General features: G+C 48.6%; 1 protein-coding gene across 4 annotated transcripts in view; it reads left to right on the top strand.

The window, feature by feature from the left end:
- The window catches only part of WDFY2 (WD repeat and FYVE domain containing 2), an 82,768-nt gene extending 65,388 nt beyond the window's left edge, over positions 1-17,380 (top strand). For all 4 annotated transcript variants that reach the window (XM_039914919.1, XM_029048450.1, XM_029048447.2 and 1 more), the window contains 8 exons: positions 2,042-2,192; positions 3,546-3,658; positions 8,081-8,207; positions 8,749-8,854; positions 10,177-10,278; positions 12,424-12,554; positions 15,429-15,537; positions 17,100-17,380. In XM_039914919.1, coding sequence (XP_039770853.1) covers positions 2,042-2,192; positions 3,546-3,658; positions 8,081-8,207; positions 8,749-8,854; positions 10,177-10,278; positions 12,424-12,554; positions 15,429-15,537; positions 17,100-17,129 — 869 coding nt within the window. In that variant the 3' untranslated portion in view covers positions 17,130-17,380. The remainder of the gene's footprint in view (positions 1-2,041; positions 2,193-3,545; positions 3,659-8,080; positions 8,208-8,748; positions 8,855-10,176; positions 10,279-12,423; positions 12,555-15,428; positions 15,538-17,099) is intronic.
- Positions 17,381-18,055: the final 675 nt, after the last annotated feature.

The following is an 18,055-nucleotide window of genomic DNA, read 5'->3' as shown; positions in this document are numbered from 1 at the left end:
GGCTTTGGGCAAATCACTTCACTATGCCTCAGTTCCCTCACCTGTAAAATAGAGATTGAGACTGTGAGCCCCACATGGGACAGGGACCGGGCCCAACCCAATTTGCTTGTATCCACCCCAGACTTAGTATAGTTCCTGGCACGAACTAAGTGCTTAACAAACACCATGATTATTATTATAATTCCATTGGATCCGTCACCAGGGAAGAGAAGCTGGGCAATTTCCTGTTTTTTTAAAATATTTCTGTGATGTTCAAGGCTTTGTTTCCTTGTGGTCCTCTGAGAAACCCTTGTAACTCCAGGCTAGAAGCATTGAGATGGTCATTCGGGAAGCCCCACGTGCTGATGAGTGGTGCTTGGAATTTCTTAATGCTTAGAACCAGGAAGTTTCTCAAGCCCTGGGAAGAATCAACAAGGCTAGCAATGAGGTCCACAGTGCAGCCATTTTATCATCCTAGTAGCCATTCCGGCACGAACAGGATGCGTGGAGGATGGATGGTCTCTGCTAAGGTAACTCTGTTCGATAAATCCAGGTGGGCTCATCTGAGACGGAGTGAGCAGACCATGGTCGTGAGGACACAGTGAAGGGGTTCCCGCAATAGCAGTTGTTACATATGTTAACCGCTTTCTATGTGCCAGGCACTGTACTAAGCCCTTGGGTAGATACACAGGATAAATCAGGATAGGCACATTCCTTGTCTCATGTGGGGCTCAGGAGAGGCAGGTATTTAATCCCCAGTTCACAGGTGAGGAAACAGAGGCCCAGAGAGGTTAAGTAACTTGCCCAAGAGCACCCAGCAGGCAAGTGATGGAACCGGGATTGAACCCAGATCTCCTGCTTCCCATCCCTGTGGTCTTTCCCTTGGGAGCAAATTAGGAAGAATTTGCTGAAAGGCCCCATGTTGAAAGGGAGTAACCAAATGAGTACCTCCAAGTCAGTCCCATCAGTGGTATTTATTAAGCGCTTATATGTGCAGAGCACTGTTCTAAGGGCTTGGGAGAGTAAAAACGTTCCCTGGCCCTAATGAGCTTACAGTCTAGAGGGAGAGACGGGAACTGTGGAGCCACATGGGCGGAGGCAGCCCAAATGGCATTTTCAGCTACAGATCAGAGAGCAGTTTTTCCAAGCATACGAATCAGGGGAAACCTTTAGTGGCAGTTCCTTCTTTGATGTCTGTACCGCCTCATCTGACCTTGGGCAACACCACCAGCAGCCTTTTCTTCCAAGTAGAACGACCCACCCTTACCCCAGGTGGCCCTCTACTTCCCCTTTCCTTTCCCCTTCCCCCTCGTGTTTTCTTTGCTGTTATTGTGCCATCTCGCAAATGAGCACGCGCCCACAGACAGTCTCCTCCCATGCATCCCCCGCCTCGTGCACTCTTGCCCCTGGATGCCGGGCCTGGGAGCAGAGGGGATTTGGGAGGAGAGAGACTCAAGGTGGAGCGGCTTCCGGGGGGATGAATTTTCCCACAGTCCCGGGGAAGCAATTGGAACCCAGAGGTCCCTGCCAGGAATAGTCACTGGAAGATCTAAAACGGAATGGCCCCTCCTTGGAGGGGTGGGGAAAGAGACCAGTCTTCAGATCATCAGAGGGGCCTTTTTCTTGTCTAAACCGTGCTCTCAATAGTTTATCTGTGTGGGCGCCAGCTCTGTTTTGTTCCCTCAGAAGTTCTGATTGTGTGGGCAGTTAAAAACCCCAAACCCTGCACAACAGTTTTATACAGTCCCGAGGTCGGGGCTTCGGAAAGGGGCTTTCAGGTATCCCAGGGAGATGGCTAAGACTCCCAAAGATGGTGCTATTTACCCAGATGCCTCAGCGGTTATCAACAGTTTACTTTCAAGGTCACCGAGACATAATAAGCCAGTGAGCCTTGGTGTAAAGGGATATTTCCTGCTTTCCCCTCTCCCCTGCTTTCCCCTGCCCATTTCTCTCTCTACCCCTCTTTTCTCCAACTGTTCCTTTCTCTCACCTGTACTCCTTTCTTCTCCATCCCTTAGTATCTCTTCCCTTCCCTGCCGATGATCCGCCTCTTTGTTTTCAGCTCACCAGAGCCGAGTGACGATGATCCTGTTTGTCCTGGAGACGGAATGGGTCCTGAGCACAGGACAGGACAAGCACTTCACGTGGCACTGCTCCGAGAGCGGCCAGCGCTTGGGAAGCTACCGCACCGGCGCCGGAGCCTCGGGCCTCCAGTATCCTTGGCAGAAATCCTGGGAGCTGTCGACTTTTCTGCCTCCTCCTTTCATTTTTGACCGCCTTAAGGTTTCCAGGGTTGAAAAGTCCCCGTCGCGTGGCTGCCCTTGGGAACAAGACGCGCCCCAGCCTCTGCCAGTGCCCGAGTAGACTCGGATGGGTGGTTGAATGCAGAGTCAAATGGGATGACTTGTTGGGAAATGAGCACAATGGGCCGTGCTGAGTGGCGGGCTGAGATGCATATAAGAAGGGGTTGAACTGAGAGCCAAACAATTCCTAGAATTTTTCTTGCCCAGTCCCCCGTTCACCTTGTAAAGTTGGCTGCCTGAAAGCCAGTGAAGTCGCTCCAGACTTGCGGAAGGTGGGAAGGAGCTAGGGCACCTTGGAAATGCAAAGTCCCAGGCTGTTCTGGGGGCATCCACCCAGCAGCATGAACCTAAGGTATAAGACATCCTGTTAAGTGCTCGGGCCAAGGGGACCGAGTCCCCCAGAGCAGGCTAACTGTGTTGCTGTCCTGCATCGTGCCCTGTAGCTGTAATAATACTAATGATAATTGTGGTATTAAGTGCTTATGTGCCAGGCACTGTACTAAGCACTGGGGTGGATACAAGCAAGGGACGAGAGGAGGGGCAGGCCTAAATTGAGACCTCTTGTGGCCATCTCAATAAGAGCCACCTAAGATAGCAGGAGGCATTGCCAGTGCAGCTGTTGAATCGTAAGGTCGGGAGGAACCTTAAGCAGTCATTTAGACCACCTTCCAGTTACGCCAGAACCACCCAATGAGAGGGTCTCGGGGGAGCAGCACTTGGATGACCCGACACAATCAGTCAATCATATTTATCAAGCGCTTACTGTGCTCTTCACATGGTAAAAGCTCAGTAAATGCTATTGATTGATTGCAGATAGGTATCGGGGGAAGGAGACCCATCGCTGAGCTCTCTGTCAGGAGCCACCCCTGCTTCCCCTCCCCAGCAAAAAGTGCTCTCTTGGCCTATGGTTATATTGGAAAACCAAATTCGTGTAATTTCAAGTTTTCCTTCCTCCAAAGTGCATTGAGGTCCTATTTTTTCTTTCTTTTTTTTTAAATTCTGACAATGGGCTTTCATTTTAGGAAGGCAGCTGGTCAAAAGATATAATCAGTTGACTTTGGATCTCTTCCTTTTGACAGTTAATCAAGTTAGTCCTCAGGGTAATTTCCATCCATTGAAATACCACCCTGCTGCTCCCAGATGACTTATAAAGAAGAGCACAACAGCTTCCCTCCCAATCCTTCTCAGAGAGGAGACTGGAAGGGTTGGCTTTCCCCACCCCTGCCCACACTTCCAAACGGACCCTTAATGCCTACCTGCCAGATTTGACGTTGAAACACGACATGTCTTTGTTGGTGACCTTTCGGGGCAGGTGACCATCCTCAAACTGGAGCAGGAAACCTGCAGCCTCGTCACATCCTTCAAGGGCCACACAGGTAGGACTTTGCACGAAAGTTGCATGGAACGGGCATTCCGCAGTGCAGTTTTGTGTTTAACTGGAACGTGGGACCTGGCTTTTCCAACACGGAACTGAAACTGATAAAAGGTGGGTTGGTGACCCTAGCAAAGAGGGAGAGATGGGCTGGATGGTATAGTACACAGCTTAAAGGGAATAGAGTCAGGGCCCTTTCACACCAGCCGCGACCAAACGGAAGTCCATCCATTTGGACAATGGTGGTGATCTGGTACTTTGGTATAACTGTTGGGGAAGACCTGTATTGGAAGCTCTCTGCTGGGAGCAGACTGTTGCAACAGTAATATTGCTCCAATCCCTGAACTTCAAGGTGGGATGATGCCCCCAAACTCATTTTTTTAAGGTATGCGTTAAGTGCTCACTATGTGCCACACACTGTACTAAGCACTGGGTAGATACAAAGTAACCAGGTTGGGTACACACTCCATGCCCACATGGGACTCGTAGTCTTAATCCCCATTTTCCAGATGAGGTAACTGAGGCACCGAGACATTAGCCATGTAAGATGATTTCCCATTCTTAGTATGTTATGGATGACAAGCTATTTTTTTTTTTTTACAATACTAAAGTGATTAGTATGTTCTAGCACTCTGTTAAACAACAGAGTAAATATAGGATAATCTTTTCAAACACAGTCTCTGTCCCACATAGAGCTCACAGTCTAGGAGGGAGTAGGATTTCATCCCCATTTTACAGATGAAGAAACTGAGACACATAGAAATTTAAGTGACTTGGCCAAGGTCACACAGGCAAGCGGTGGATATCGGGGAATAAAACTCAGGTCCTCTGACTCCCAGGCCCACGCTCTTTCCAGTAGGCCAACGCTGCTTCGTTGATGCAGTCCACTGAAGCGCTCTGAAATGGTCGCAGCTCCTACATAAAGCAAGTTAGGGTTTTTGTTTTTTTGGAAATGCAGGCCCTCTGTACCCATAGTGCAGTTTGAGCAGCACCAGACAGACTAGACACGACAGGAAGCACCTGCTCATCAGTGCGTCAACTTGGGTACTTGGCCATTATTTTTAACATTGCTTCTGGATCCTTTCCAAAGCAAATATATTCTCCCTGGACACCTTGGCTCCACTGAACATCCCAAAAAATAGATCAGGGGGAACGTTCCTGTGCAATAATTAGCTTGTCAGGGTTAGATTTCCAGAAGTGTTTCAGTGAGAGAGAGGGTTTGAGCAAGGCAAGTGTGAGAGTGACTGCCTACAAAGTGAGCGCTGGGGACAAGGGGACAAAATAATCAAAAAGAGTTTATCTAGACCTTTGGGAGGACTTATTGTGAGCCAACACACTCTTCAAGACTTCCAGAAGAGGAGGTTACCCAGGTCTCTTCCATAGCCCTCCCAGTGGCTCAGCCACCCTGCAAGTCAGCAGCTGTTTCAGTCCTTTTCCTCTTTCAGTCTCACCAGACAGCCACTGTCCGTCGTTCTCAGCACGACACCTTTGATGAAGACACAAAATCCACCATTAAGCCTCTGCCCAACTTCTCCAAGCAAAAGGATGCTGGTTTCTCGATGCTTTCCCCATAAATCCCTACTCATCATCCAGGGGAGGGATTGCAGGGAGGGAGCATGTGATGGGCTCTTTTGGGTATCTTCGACTCAGATAGTTTGGAGGTGGCTGGCTCTGGATCTAGGGGATTGTTGATGTTTTGGGATGATCCTGTTCAAATACAGGTAACTGGCATAGCAGAAATTAATTCTTCCCCAAAAAGAAAGGAAACGGGTGTTTGAAAGAACTTTTATTTTCCTGAAATGAGAATGCCACGCTATAACCGAGGGAAACTTTGGCCAAACCTTTTCTGCCAGCGCGGAGTCACTGCAGTGTTCCCCGAGTCTGTGCTTAGAATGCCCTGTAATGACACTGCCCTGGATTCCTGTAATCAGTTCCTCGGAGAGTGCAAAAAACTTCCATGTGGGCTTATCCTGGTCACAGTCCCCTGAAGCTGATAAGAAGCAGGCCTTCAGTCACAAGTGGTCAAACCAAATGACCTTCATACTGTTTTTCACCCCATGTGTGTCTAGGAACAGCAGGATGAGGGAAGGGCCTCTGAGGGAAGAAAGCAAGAAAATACCAAGTCTTCTATTTCCCCTGTCCATAATCTGTTTTACTGTGTCTCCCCCTGTAGACTGTAAACTTATCATGGGCAGGGCTCACGACCACCACCTCTTTTGTTTTGTTCTTTCAGTGCTCTGTGCACAGTAAGTGCTCAGTAAACACCACTGATTAGTTGACTGATCGATCAGGTTGGCCCACGCTGTCCATAAAGCCGAGCCTGGCCACTGGCTGTCCAATATCGGCACCACTGCCTCGCGGGAATAGGGAAACTGGCATCCTCAGATCCCAGAGTCGAACGTGGCTTGTTCCTCGTTGTGAGGTTTCCCCTTGCTGGTCTACAGCTAGGGCCTCTCACCATACCATTTCATACAACCCTACACTGCCCTGTTCTCCTGTAACATCCTTGCCCAAACCAAAATGCACGGGGGCCCACTACAGCGCTGACTGTGCCTTCGCGAGAATACCATTCTATCATGAAAGAACAGAAAAGAAAAAATTGGTCTGGCAGAGGGGAAGAAGAGATACCAGCGAATAAAGAAAATTTGTTTTTTGGTAGCTGTGGTGTGGGAAAGTATTGTGATCAGAATGAATCCATTTTAAAGAAGTAGTCTCAAGCAAAGTAAGATGAAAAAATCCCAGAGCGGCTTCACACTGTTCCAAGAGCTGGTGAAGTGATCAGTTCAGCTAAACCCTTGCCGTGAATAAAAACTGAGGTTTTTGAAAAGCCTAGTTGGGGCGGGTGGGGAGGGAAGTAAATATTTTAATGCTAATGGATAGCGTCATAAGTGTAAACTTGATTGAAAGTTTGGCCCTTAGCTTTAATGCAGTGAATAATCATTTCCCTAGAATTTTTTTGCCCCAAAGTACACACCGTTGGAAGGAGCAGATTGTCTTCTGCAGGCCTCAGTGTGATCCTATGACCCACGGGATCACATTTGACCCCGTTTGTAGAGGGAGCAGGGGGCTCACAGAGTCCCAAGGGGAGCCTCTCAATCCCTGTTGAACCCTCAGCCCCAAAGTCACCCTCTACAGACTCTTGTGGACCCGTTACCCCTCAGAGAAATGAAGTCATTATCATGGGCAAGAGCCATAACGGTTTTTCAGTTACAAAACTACATCACGCAATAGCTGATGAAAATATTAGAACTCCACGCCCCTCAACCAGAAAAAAGATCACAGATACATAAATTAAATTCTTGCCATTTAACCAACTGAGTTACAGGAACTGGAAGTAGAGGGGGCGATGTGTGTGTGTAAGTTACCATACCTGGGGTCCCACCCACTGCCTGCCTCCCTGTTGCTGTCCCACCTGAAGCCCCTCCCCATGCTACCATTTTAGGAATATAGCCATCTGAGTAGAGGCAGTGTGTAACCTGAAATGACTTTGTCAGTCATTCAGTGGTGTTTACTGAGTGCTAACTGTGTGCAGAGCACTGTAGTAAACATTTGGGAGTATATCATACAGCAGAATTGGTGAACATGACCCTTATGTGGTGGTGGTGGCCATCACTGCTAATTATTTTGTCCTAACAAATATATTGGGAGGAGCCGCCCTCTTATGTGCAGACAAATGACTGCAAAGCCTAAGGTGTTCGCAACTCTCAAGTAGGGATTTCATTTTTGCTTTCCTCTTTGAAATGGCACACCCCAAGGAGCCAGAGGGAGGGCCTGCCAGTTCCAGAGGGGTCCCTGGGCCAGGTGGGGAGATCTGGGAAATTCTTGGCAAGGATTAAGGTTCTGCCAGATCAGGAGAGGGGAGGAAAAGATGTTTCTGTGCACTGCTGCTTTGGATAGGGGAGGAGGGAATTTGGGCAGCAGGGCCGGTAAGCAGCTGCTAAAGGCACTGAAGGAAGAAGCTGGAGAAGCAGAAGGGAGGGGTTTTTAAGGAAGGGATGAAAGTGGACCGGGCCAAGCCTTGCTCCTGCTGGGTGGGATTGGGAGAGTAATTGTTAAGTCCTATTCTCATCATACCCTTGTTGAAAATCTTTTTTCTAATGTCACTTGGATTTGGATTGTTCTTCTCTGTCTTTATGATGGGAGTTCTAAGGGCACTATATTGTTCTCATCAATTTATTTCTTACCGAAGCCACCCTTTCCCTCCTATTTATACTGACTGCATCCAACCAGGCTATCTTGTATGTACCTCAGTGTTTAGCACAGTTTTGGGCACAGCGTAAGCGCTTAACCAATACTTTATCATTATTAAAAATGGGGATTTTATGCCATCCTGGGTGCCACCATTTTCTTCCTATAGACCATTCTTGTAGCTATTATTTGGGTAAAATAATTTTGTAAATGAAGTGTGTGTGTGTGTCTATTTTAGGTGGGGTCACGTCTCTGTGCTGGGATCCAGTCCAGCGAATGCTGTTCTCGGGCAGCTCGGATCACTCTATTATCATGTGGGACATCGGCGGAAGAAAAGGAACGGCCATTGAACTCCAAGGACATAAGTAAGCCGAAGGACAGTCGGCAGCCAGAATGCAAGAGGGTGGCTATTCCAGGTTGCGTGAGGGGTCGGACACCAGAGGTGAAGGATGGTTGGCTCTCGGGCCAGACCCATCCGATGAGGCAGGAGCCAGGAGGTTGGGGCCACTGCCGCAGGTTTAGGTGACAGAAGGCTACTTGGGCTACTCAGACTGTGAGCCCCATGTTGGGCCTGATTATCTCGTCTGTGGCACACAATAAAGCACTTAACAAATACTATGGTGATGATGATGATGCCGAACTCGTTTCTGTAGATACAAGTCAGTCATGCCAAGCAATAGATGATCTTCGGCGTTTAAGTGCTTGAGGCAACCCCCTACCTCCCCAGTAGTACTCTTTCCATTAATTTCTCCAACAGCATCACAAATCCAGTTGAGATCGAATCAGGGAGAGCCCTTTGGCTGAGTTAGTTGAAGTTGCTTTTCGTTGAGGCCTCTTGGTCCCTTCCCTCCAAACAATTCTAATGCTTTGTTTTTTGGGGGTTTTTTTGGTTTTTGGTTTTTACAGTGACAAAGTTCAGTCTCTCTCTTATGCTCAGCATACCCGACAGCTCATCTCATGCGGTGGAGATGGTGGGATTGTCGTTTGGAACATGGACGTTGAGAGGCAGGAGGTGAATAAATGTGGATGCTATTTTTTTTTTAATCCAGATTATAAGAGTTTGGGGGCATTTGTGTTGAGGCAGAAATTAAATGATTCCTTATTTAAAAAAAAGTATAGACTTGAGGCTTGAATCTAAAACTGTGATCTACTAGATCCCAAGATTGCATTTGGATTCTGACACCTTACCTAATAACGGGCTCTCTCACAGTTCAATTCCCTTTTGCGAACCAGGGCCTAGGAAACGGAATTCTAGAACCAATATTTAACATAGTAAAATTAGTTAGGCTCCAAGGGAAAATGGCATTATTTCACCTGGAAATTAGTTGGAACAAATATTGTCGTGGAGGACATATTACACAAGAACTTGGATTTTCTTGACTGAACTGTTTTGACCCTTGAGTACCCTCCTCCAGAAACATCACGTCAGCATAAAGATTTAGGCGGAGAAAATTGAATATCGCCTCCAGGTGATTATTTCCTTTGGGCAGCAGCACAGCGTACCTCCAGGATAGGAAGCTGGAGCGATTATTATTTGTGGAAAGGGGTTGGCGCTGAATGGACGTTTGTCATGTTGCTAGGGTAACAAGCTGCAGGAGGAGCCCTCTTGTTTGCTCCCACATAGACAGTGATGGGCTTGATCAGCCCCTCTACAAGTCCCTTTTGGGGATTTTAAATATCGTGTTTGGCTTTAAGCAGTCACAGCTACCGACCCTTTTCAAATGGCATGTTTGTTGAATTTTCATTTTGGTTTCTTCCTGTGTTTGGGATCATGGCCCATCATGACCTGCTGGTCACACTTGCTTGAGCCTTCTCTTTCACGGGGTGAATGATAGCATTGGAAAGAATTAGCCAGTATGTATGTCGTGGTTTCATCCTGGTAATGTATTTTCTGTCCAGGTGGGAGGGGTGCATATCACTTGAATCAATCAATAGTATTGATTGAGCGCTTACTATGTGCAGAATACAGTACTAAGCACTTGGGAGAGCACAGTGCAACAGAATTAGTAAGCATGTGGGTCCCAGAGGCTTATCCTAGGGGGTAAGTAATGTAATATTAATAAATGTAGTATTTAAATGTTTAGGAGATTAAAATTTTTTCTCCCCAGGAAACAATGATAATAATAATAACTTGCTATGTGCCAAGTACCGTACTAAGCTCTGGGGTAGATACAAGATTGTCTGGCCAGACACAGTCTATGTCCCACATGGTGCTCACAATTTAAGCCAGAGGGAAGAGCAGGTATCTTGTCCCCATTTTACAGATGAGGAATCCAGCTCTGCCTGCCGTTGGCCTCTTCCTATTTAACCTCTTGCCTGTTTTGTGTTCATTAGACGCCCGAGTGGCTGGACAGCGATTCCTGTCAAAAGTGTGACCAGCCTTTCTTCTGGAATTTCAAGCAGATGTGGGACAGCAAGAAGATTGGGCTGCGACAGGTTGGTAGTAAGGCTGCTTCTCGAGGAGCGAGCTACTCCGCTGTCGGGTGTTGAGAAGTGGGCTGCCTGCCTGCCAGACCCGCCACTAGGTCTGTAGCCGGGACCTCTGACCAGTCACCCTTCACCCTGCACAGGGACCCTGAGAGGCAGCCAGGCCTGGAGGATGGCACTGAGGGGCAGGAAGAGGGTCCGGTCTCCCACACTACAGAGTCAGAGGAGGGGGCAATCTTCTTGCCTCTTCTCCCCTGAACTTCCCTAGACCAGCTTCCTGCGGCCAGTTCTCTTTCATGCCCCCTGCCACCACCCCAAGCTTCAGTTTCCCTCTACCCACACTGCTGCCCACCCCAGATGGTGGCTGGGGCCGGAGGCACGTTTTTATTTTTTTACCTCTCCAGTACCCTGGAGCGATGTGGCTCCAATTGATGCTCCAGATGCTGAATCCACTCTGGCTCGTGCTCTTAACCAAAATGCAATCCCTCGTGGGCGGCCATCAGAGGAGAGTCTGTTTTGGAAGAGCCAGAATGGTGGAGCCTGCTACTGAAATAAGCTTTCAGAAGCGGGTGAGAGTATTTAGGCTACTGGTACCAGTCATGGTAATAATTGTGGTCTTTGTTCACGGAGAAATGAAATTATTTGGCTAAGAAGTATAAATCTGGTTATTTATACTTGCATATATTCATTCATTCAATAATATTTATTGAACACTTACTATGTGCAGGACACTGTACTAATGGCTCGGAATGTGCAGTTCAATATATACATTGACATTTTCCAGATTACGATTTTGTTGAAGTTAAAGTCGTGGGAACACTTTGGTTGAAAATCTGCTGAGGGTAGGGCCGAACTTAGAACAGTGCTTGGCACAGAGTAAGCCCTTAACAAATACTTGTCAGCTGTGTTACTGTGGGCAAGTTACTTCACTTCTCTGTGCCTCAGTTACCTCATTTGTAAAATGGGGATTAAGACTGTGAGCCTCATGTGGGACAACCTGAATAACCTGTATCTACCCCAGCGCTTAGAACAGTGCCCTGCATTTAGTAAGCACTAACAAATACCAACATTATTAAATACCATAATTATTATTATTAACTAGAGGGGAGCAAGCAGGGTACTGCCCTGGGGGCACAGGTAGGTATGGAGTGCAGAAATGGCACAGGGAGATCTCCAGAATGGGCATACTGCTGAGTTTATGCTTTAGTTGTCTAGAGAGAATCCCAAAGTGAAACACCCTGCCCCCTCCTCCCTGTCCACCCTCTCTCTCTTCCCCCCACAGGGTCCTTGCTGTAGTCTTGGATAGTGGTGAACTGTTAATTCAGTGGTTTGTCTTTCTGGTAGAGTAACTTCCCTTCCAGGTTAACAACCTTGCGAAGGCTTCCTAGCTGGATGCAAGGTGAGGAAACTTGCCCCAGGTGTTAAAAAGCATAGTTCTTCCTCTGTGGGGGTAGTGGATTGCACTTCCAAATGAGAACCTGTTTTGGCGGTGCAGATTTAAAGATATTAGCAATGGTAGCAGTAGCAGGATAAGTAAAGAGCAAATCTAAAGGTTTTAGACGCTGAGCTGGCTACCAAGTAGCAGTCACATCTGCTCCCCAGGCAGGAGTACTAAATCCTGAAACTCAATTTCCAGCCCGTTTTGCTTGAAAAAACCACTCTAGGAGTCCTCATAAAAAGCTTCATTTCCTTGAAAAAAAAATAGATTTAGATGTTGAGCCTCATGTGAGACAGGGACTGTCCCCCATCTGATTAACTCTAGGGCTTAGAACAGTGTTTACACATAGGTTCATAACAAATGCCTTAAAAAAAGTGCTTATTATGTGTCAAGCCTTGAGCTAAGCTCTGGGGTAGATACAAGGTCTTCAGCATGGCCTAGTGGATGGAACATGGGCCTGGGAGTCAGAAGGACGTGGGTTCTAATCCCAGCTCCACCACTTATCTGCTCTGGGACCTTGGGCAAGTCACTTTACTTCTCTGTGCCTCAGTTACCTCATCTGTAAAATGGGGGTTAAGACTGAGCCCCATGAGGGACAGGGACTGTCTGCAACCTGATTAGCTTGTATCCATCCCAGTGCTTATAACAGTGCTTGACACATAGTAAGCACTTAACAAATACTGTGTGTGTGCGTGCTTTTTTGTCTCCGTTTCCAGCACCACTGCCGCAAGTGTGGGCAGGCTGTGTGCGGCAAGTGCAGCTCCCGGCGCTCCTCCATCCCCCTGATGGGCTTCGAGTTCGATGTGAGGGTGTGTGACAGCTGCTACGACTCCATCACCGAGGAAGAGTAAGTAGGAGGGCTGGTTCCCCCACCTCCTCTCCGCCAGGGTCGCTGATCAGCAGCCACAGGGAGGGGTGACGCGATGGGCAATGACGTTGGTCTGGTGGCAGAGGGCTCAAAATGGAGCCTTTGAGCATGTATATGAGCTGGGGGGGCATCTTGCCCTCCTTTGCCTTCGAGCAGTCTGTAATCCACACCCCAGTGTGATGACATTGAAGGGAAAAAGAGGAATATTCTTGAAGAAAATGATCTCTGTCCAGATTCCCCCGGGCCAAGGATTGGATCCTTAAAGATAAACCTGTGTGTGGTGCAATGTGCTCCCTGAGGGAAGGAGCAGGTGCACGTCTAGGGAGAGGGTCTCCATGGCACCAACCTCCTCCGATGGGCAGGGCTGCTCCTCGCCTCCCAGTTGTTTTTCAGAGAGAGGTGGAGCTCAGCCTTATGGTCGCTTTTAGTCTGCCTGGTAATTCTCCCGGTTCTCTCCTTTGGGTGGGACCCTTCCCCGTTTCTGGCAAAAATCATCCATTTGACATGGGCCAGTGGTCCGGCTCCCAGTGGAATTTGGACCCCCAGACTCAAATAAGCCGTTCACCCTATTATTGGCCTAGTTCCTTTTCCTGGTTTATAGACCATCCCAGTGGTGGTATCATCAAGGACTCGTCTAGTTCCTTTTAAAGAGTACAAGTCCCCTCACTGTTAATATCTCTTCATTACATCCCTGTGAGTTAGAGGGGGCCAGAAATGATGATTAGTTGGGAACCTGAGGCACACCAAGGTTAAGCAACTTGGCCAAGGCTTCTTATCTATTGCCAGGGACATGATTTGAACCCAGACCTTACGACTCAAATCCCAGTGCCCTATCCATTAGACATCTGTGCCTCCTGCTGTTGTCAGCTGGTTAAAAGCCACAATGACGGGCAGAGTGGCCCCTGCAGAACAGTTCTGTTTCTCAGCAACTAGCCAAGGATTCCCTTTTTCCACTTCTGGTTTCCACCCCAAAGCACCTAGTTGAGTGCCGTGCTCCCGGGTGGCGCTCAAGAAATACATTGGCATCGGTCTCTGCTGTTCTCTCTCCCAGTCCTTTATCTTAGTCAGGCCAACCTCTGCGTGGTCACTTTGTGATAGACCCCCCTCAGCGTCCAGAGGGAGCAGGGGAGACCACCAGCCCTGACCCATGTCTTCCCGTCAGTCCAAAATGCCACCAGTACTCAGAAACAGCCCATCAGGCACTTAAATGGAATCCACTTAGGAAGCTCCTCAGGCATGGCCCAGGTTCCAGGGAGCTAACAGCGAATGAATTCTGATCTCCCCTCTTTGTCCCAGGCCAGAGGGAGCCCGAGCAAAAGGACTCAATTATCCTTATTAAAAATAGTAGTAGTATGAAAACTTCCTCTTGTCTGAACATTTTAAAAGACTAATCCATTTTTAACTCCCCATAGATTTTTTATGGTATTTGTTCAGCACTGCGCAGAAGCAGCGTGGCTCAGCGGAAAGAGCACGGGCTTGGGAGTCAGAGGTCATGGGTTCGAATTCCGGCTCTGCCACTTGCCAGCTGTGTGACTGTGGGCAAGTCACTTAACTTCTCTGCGCCTCAGTTACCTCATCTGTAAAATTGGGATTGAGAATGTAAGCCTCACGTGGGACAACCTGATTACCCTGTATCTACCCCAGCGCTTAGAACAGTGCTGTGCACATAGTAAGCGCTTAACAAATACCAGCATTATTATTGTTGTTATTACTGTGTGTTAAGCACCGGGATAGATACAGATAAACCAGATCAGACACCTGATCCTGGCCCTGTCCCACATACAACTCACAGTCTTATTCCCCACTATACAGATGAGGGAACTGAGACCCAGTGAGAGAAATGACTTGCCCAAGGTCACAGAGCTGCCAAGTGGTGTAGGCTGGATTAGAACCCAGGCCTTCTGAGTCCCAGGCCTGGGTTCTATCCACTAGGCCACCCTCTTCTCAAGAGCTATATCTTGACTCTTCTGAAATTTGCAAGGGAATTCAAGATGAATGTAAGTGGGTGGGTTCTGACCCATGCCCCGAACTCATGAAGCCGAGCCAGGGGAAGTCCAGAGGCCATTCCCCAGAAGATTTTCTTTGGGCTTACCCTTGGTCCCAGGCCCCAGAGATCAGGGCGTCAGTGCTGTAAACGCAGTCTGAAACCATTTGTCACCCAAATGCAGGGTCTGTACGGGTTAGTAAATGCTGTTCATTTATAAAAACAAACCTCCTGTTTGAAGTTTTCACACTGTTGGGGAAGAACTACCCTAAGGTTTTCCCAAAAGAGAGTTCCGCTAATGGGGTCCGTAATCCCGGTCTGGGCTTCCACTGGGACACAGACTCCAGCACAAGGAGCTTCCTGGCAAGGTCCTCTCTATCTCCGCTGCATTTCTCTGTTAGGTCTGTCCTGATTCTTCTCTGACTGAAATTCATAGTAAATATACCCAATCCTTCAAAGAGCTTACTACAGAGTTCTTCACACAGTATGCACTCAATAAATCTGATTGAATGAACGAATTGCCCCCTCTCTGGGGCATTTGGACAGAGTTGCAGCCCTCTCCCCGGGGCAGTTGGCCCAAAGTTCGTTTCCTAAATGTCATCAACCTCATCAGAGCCCCAGAACCCTTCAGGGAGACCTCACGTCAATCTCTCTCTGCTGGGAGAGTGGTTTGAAAGATTTTTCTACTCTTTCCGGGCTAACGCAAACGGCCCCCAGCAACAGCGTCCGTGCTCGGTCGGTTTGGCTCTCGTTGCCACGGGAAAGTTGAGGGTTAACAGCCCGGGTGCGTCCTCCTGGCCGGGATTGCAGGGTGTAAACACTCTGCTGCAGCCAAACTGCGTCCCACCCCAGGCTGTTTTTCTCCACAGGCGGGCCCCCACGGCCACTTTCCACGACAGTAAACACAATATCGTGCATGTGCATTTTGACGCAACCAGAGGGTGGTTATTGACTTCTGGAACGGACAAGATTATTAAGGTAGGCGACCATTTTAGGTCTATTCGTCGTCATTTCCCATCTTCCTTTCCTGCCCTTGTGGGCTGCCGTCAAAGTGTCACTCTGACGGACAAGAGCAGTAGTGTGTAAGACTGGAACTGAGAAATGTGCCGAATCTAAGCGACATCTCTCTGCACACATATCTTCCCACCCCTCCAGAACTTCCAGGGGTCACCCATCCCTCTCCATGCTGGTCAAGCAGAATGCCTTTGCTGTCTGTTGGCTTTGAGACACCCAATCAGTTTTCTCTCCCTACTTACCCTCATTCTCTCCCACTCCAAAGCAGTCCACACATCACGCTCCTCTAAGACCAACCTACTCACAGTGCCTTACTCTCGTCTCCCGCTGTGGACCCATCGCTCACGCCGTCCCTCCTCTGTGGGGCTGCCTCTTGCTTAACGGGGCAGACAACTACTCTCCCCACCTCAAAGCACTACTAAAATCACATCTCCTTCAGGAAGCTTTCCTGAGAAATCTCTCATCTCCCCACCCTGTTTTCCCTCCCTACTTACCCCACTACTTGCCCCCACAGTACTTATGCTCATATCCTCATACTATGTTCCTTCCCCCAACCTATAATATACTGTACTGACGGTCTCTCCTGCTAAACTGTAACTTCCTTGAGGGCCGGAATCATGTCTACTAAGCTTACTGTGCTTAGCACAGTGCTCTTCCCAGAGTAAATGCTTAATAGATACTCTTGATTTGATTGAATAATAATAATAATGGTATTTGTCAAGTGCCAAGCACTGTTCTAAGCACTGGGGCGGGGGCGGGGGGCGCGGTTGGTTTGGATGCCGTCCCTGTCCCACATGGGGCTCACAGTTCTGATCCCAGTTTTACAGATGAGGTAACTGAGGTACAGAGGATTGAAGTGACTTGCCCAAGGTCACACAGCAGCACGTGGTAGAGCCAGGATTAAAACCCGTGTCCTGTGACTTCCAGGCTCGTGTTCTTTCCACGCGGCCACATTCCTTTTCATTAAACTAGCCCACAGAAATAGAGAAAATGTGGGAATAAGTGAGGGATGACCTTTTTTTCTCTTGGACACTCTACCCCATTGTCTTGGAGTTCCACCCTAGGGGGCGGCCCCTCCCAAGTTTTCCCATGCCTGGCCAGGAATGCTCTCCTCTTGCAGAGAATAGTTTCTGATGGATGCGGAGAGACCAGCTTCCAGCCCCTGGAGCCGGGGTCACCTCCCCTTCATCCCGAGCCTGAGGGGAGCGAGTGCATGTTTACTCCTTTTCCTTTCCCTTGCCTCTTTCCCCATCTCCCGCCCGATCCACTATTCTCTCTCCCTCCCACACCCCGCGGGCCCTGTCCCACTGGTGCCCGGTGGGCTGGCAGCCCGGCCCGCTTGGGCTCCTGCCCACGGGTCCCAGGTGGTCCCTGCTGGGCTGGGCCGGGCCGGGGTTTCTACTTGCCATTAGTGAGCTGGTGGGTCTGTCGCACTGAAGAAGTTTCCCTGGGTGGAGGAAGTCTGTCTACCGCTCACCATCTGCAGTGTCTTCCCCTCACCCCCCCGTTTTTGTTATTTTTTGCAGTTGTGGGACATGACACCAGTAGTGTCCTGATGACACCAGCTTGTATCCAAAAGGCAGTATTTTCTGAGAACACGGTTGTTGGAACCAGAACCACGTCACCGCAGAAGCCGGAAGTGAGGCCGAGCGGGTGGCAGGGAAGGGAAGGACTGAATGGTCCAGGGTAGCTTTCAAGTCATCTGGCGCTTGCAGAGAGACTCTATATCGGCCTGTTGATGCAATAGCAAAGAAGGTATTTTTTTAACAAATGATTTGTACAATCTGGCCAAGCGATGTTGTTTTGGGTTGGTTTGAGGGATTCATTTTTATATTTCAATACTCTTATATTTGCTGCTGCGAGTGTGTGTGTGTGTGTGTGCACGCGCGTGCGTGTGTGTGGGCATCTGTATGGATCAGGGAGTAATTGGGAAAACTTTTTGAGTATTTTTTTTCCTTACAAAACGATTTTTGCCTTTTCTCCGCCTCATCATATATACTGCATCAGGTGATAATTAGGGTCTCTTTCTCATCCTATCTTCATCCCCAACCTGTTCTTCAGAGGGTGCTAGCTAAATTATGGATCCTGCTGCTTTCATGTCCTCCTCAGTGGAGGGATTTTGAGCACCACCCAGGAAGAGTTTCTTCTTGAAGGATCTGCCAACGTTCCTTTTTCCCATCCAGCCGCCTGTGCTCTTGTGGTTCTGCCTGTTTGGATCATGCTGACAGACCGTTTTTCTCTGCCTTACTTTCCCCCCCCACCGGTTTGAACGGCTAGGCAATCATCTGCTCCATGGAAATAGTTTTTTACAGCCCAGCGTTGAGGCTCTCACGAACTGGCCCACGTGAGCTTGGAAAGATTTTTACATTTATTTTACCAACAATCTGACCCTCCAGTTGTGTATTTTCTTCCCCCTCACACTTCTGAATTCTAACCCGTTCCTTGCCCGGAGAGATTTTTAACTCCCTCCCTGCCTCCCAAC

Source organism: Ornithorhynchus anatinus, chromosome 20 (genome assembly GCF_004115215.2).
Source record: "Ornithorhynchus anatinus isolate Pmale09 chromosome 20, mOrnAna1.pri.v4, whole genome shotgun sequence".
Taxonomy (NCBI): Eukaryota; Metazoa; Chordata; class Mammalia; order Monotremata; family Ornithorhynchidae; genus Ornithorhynchus; species Ornithorhynchus anatinus.
The sequence above is the reverse complement of the archived record's forward strand: the minus strand, read 5'-3'. Positions and strand labels throughout refer to the sequence as shown.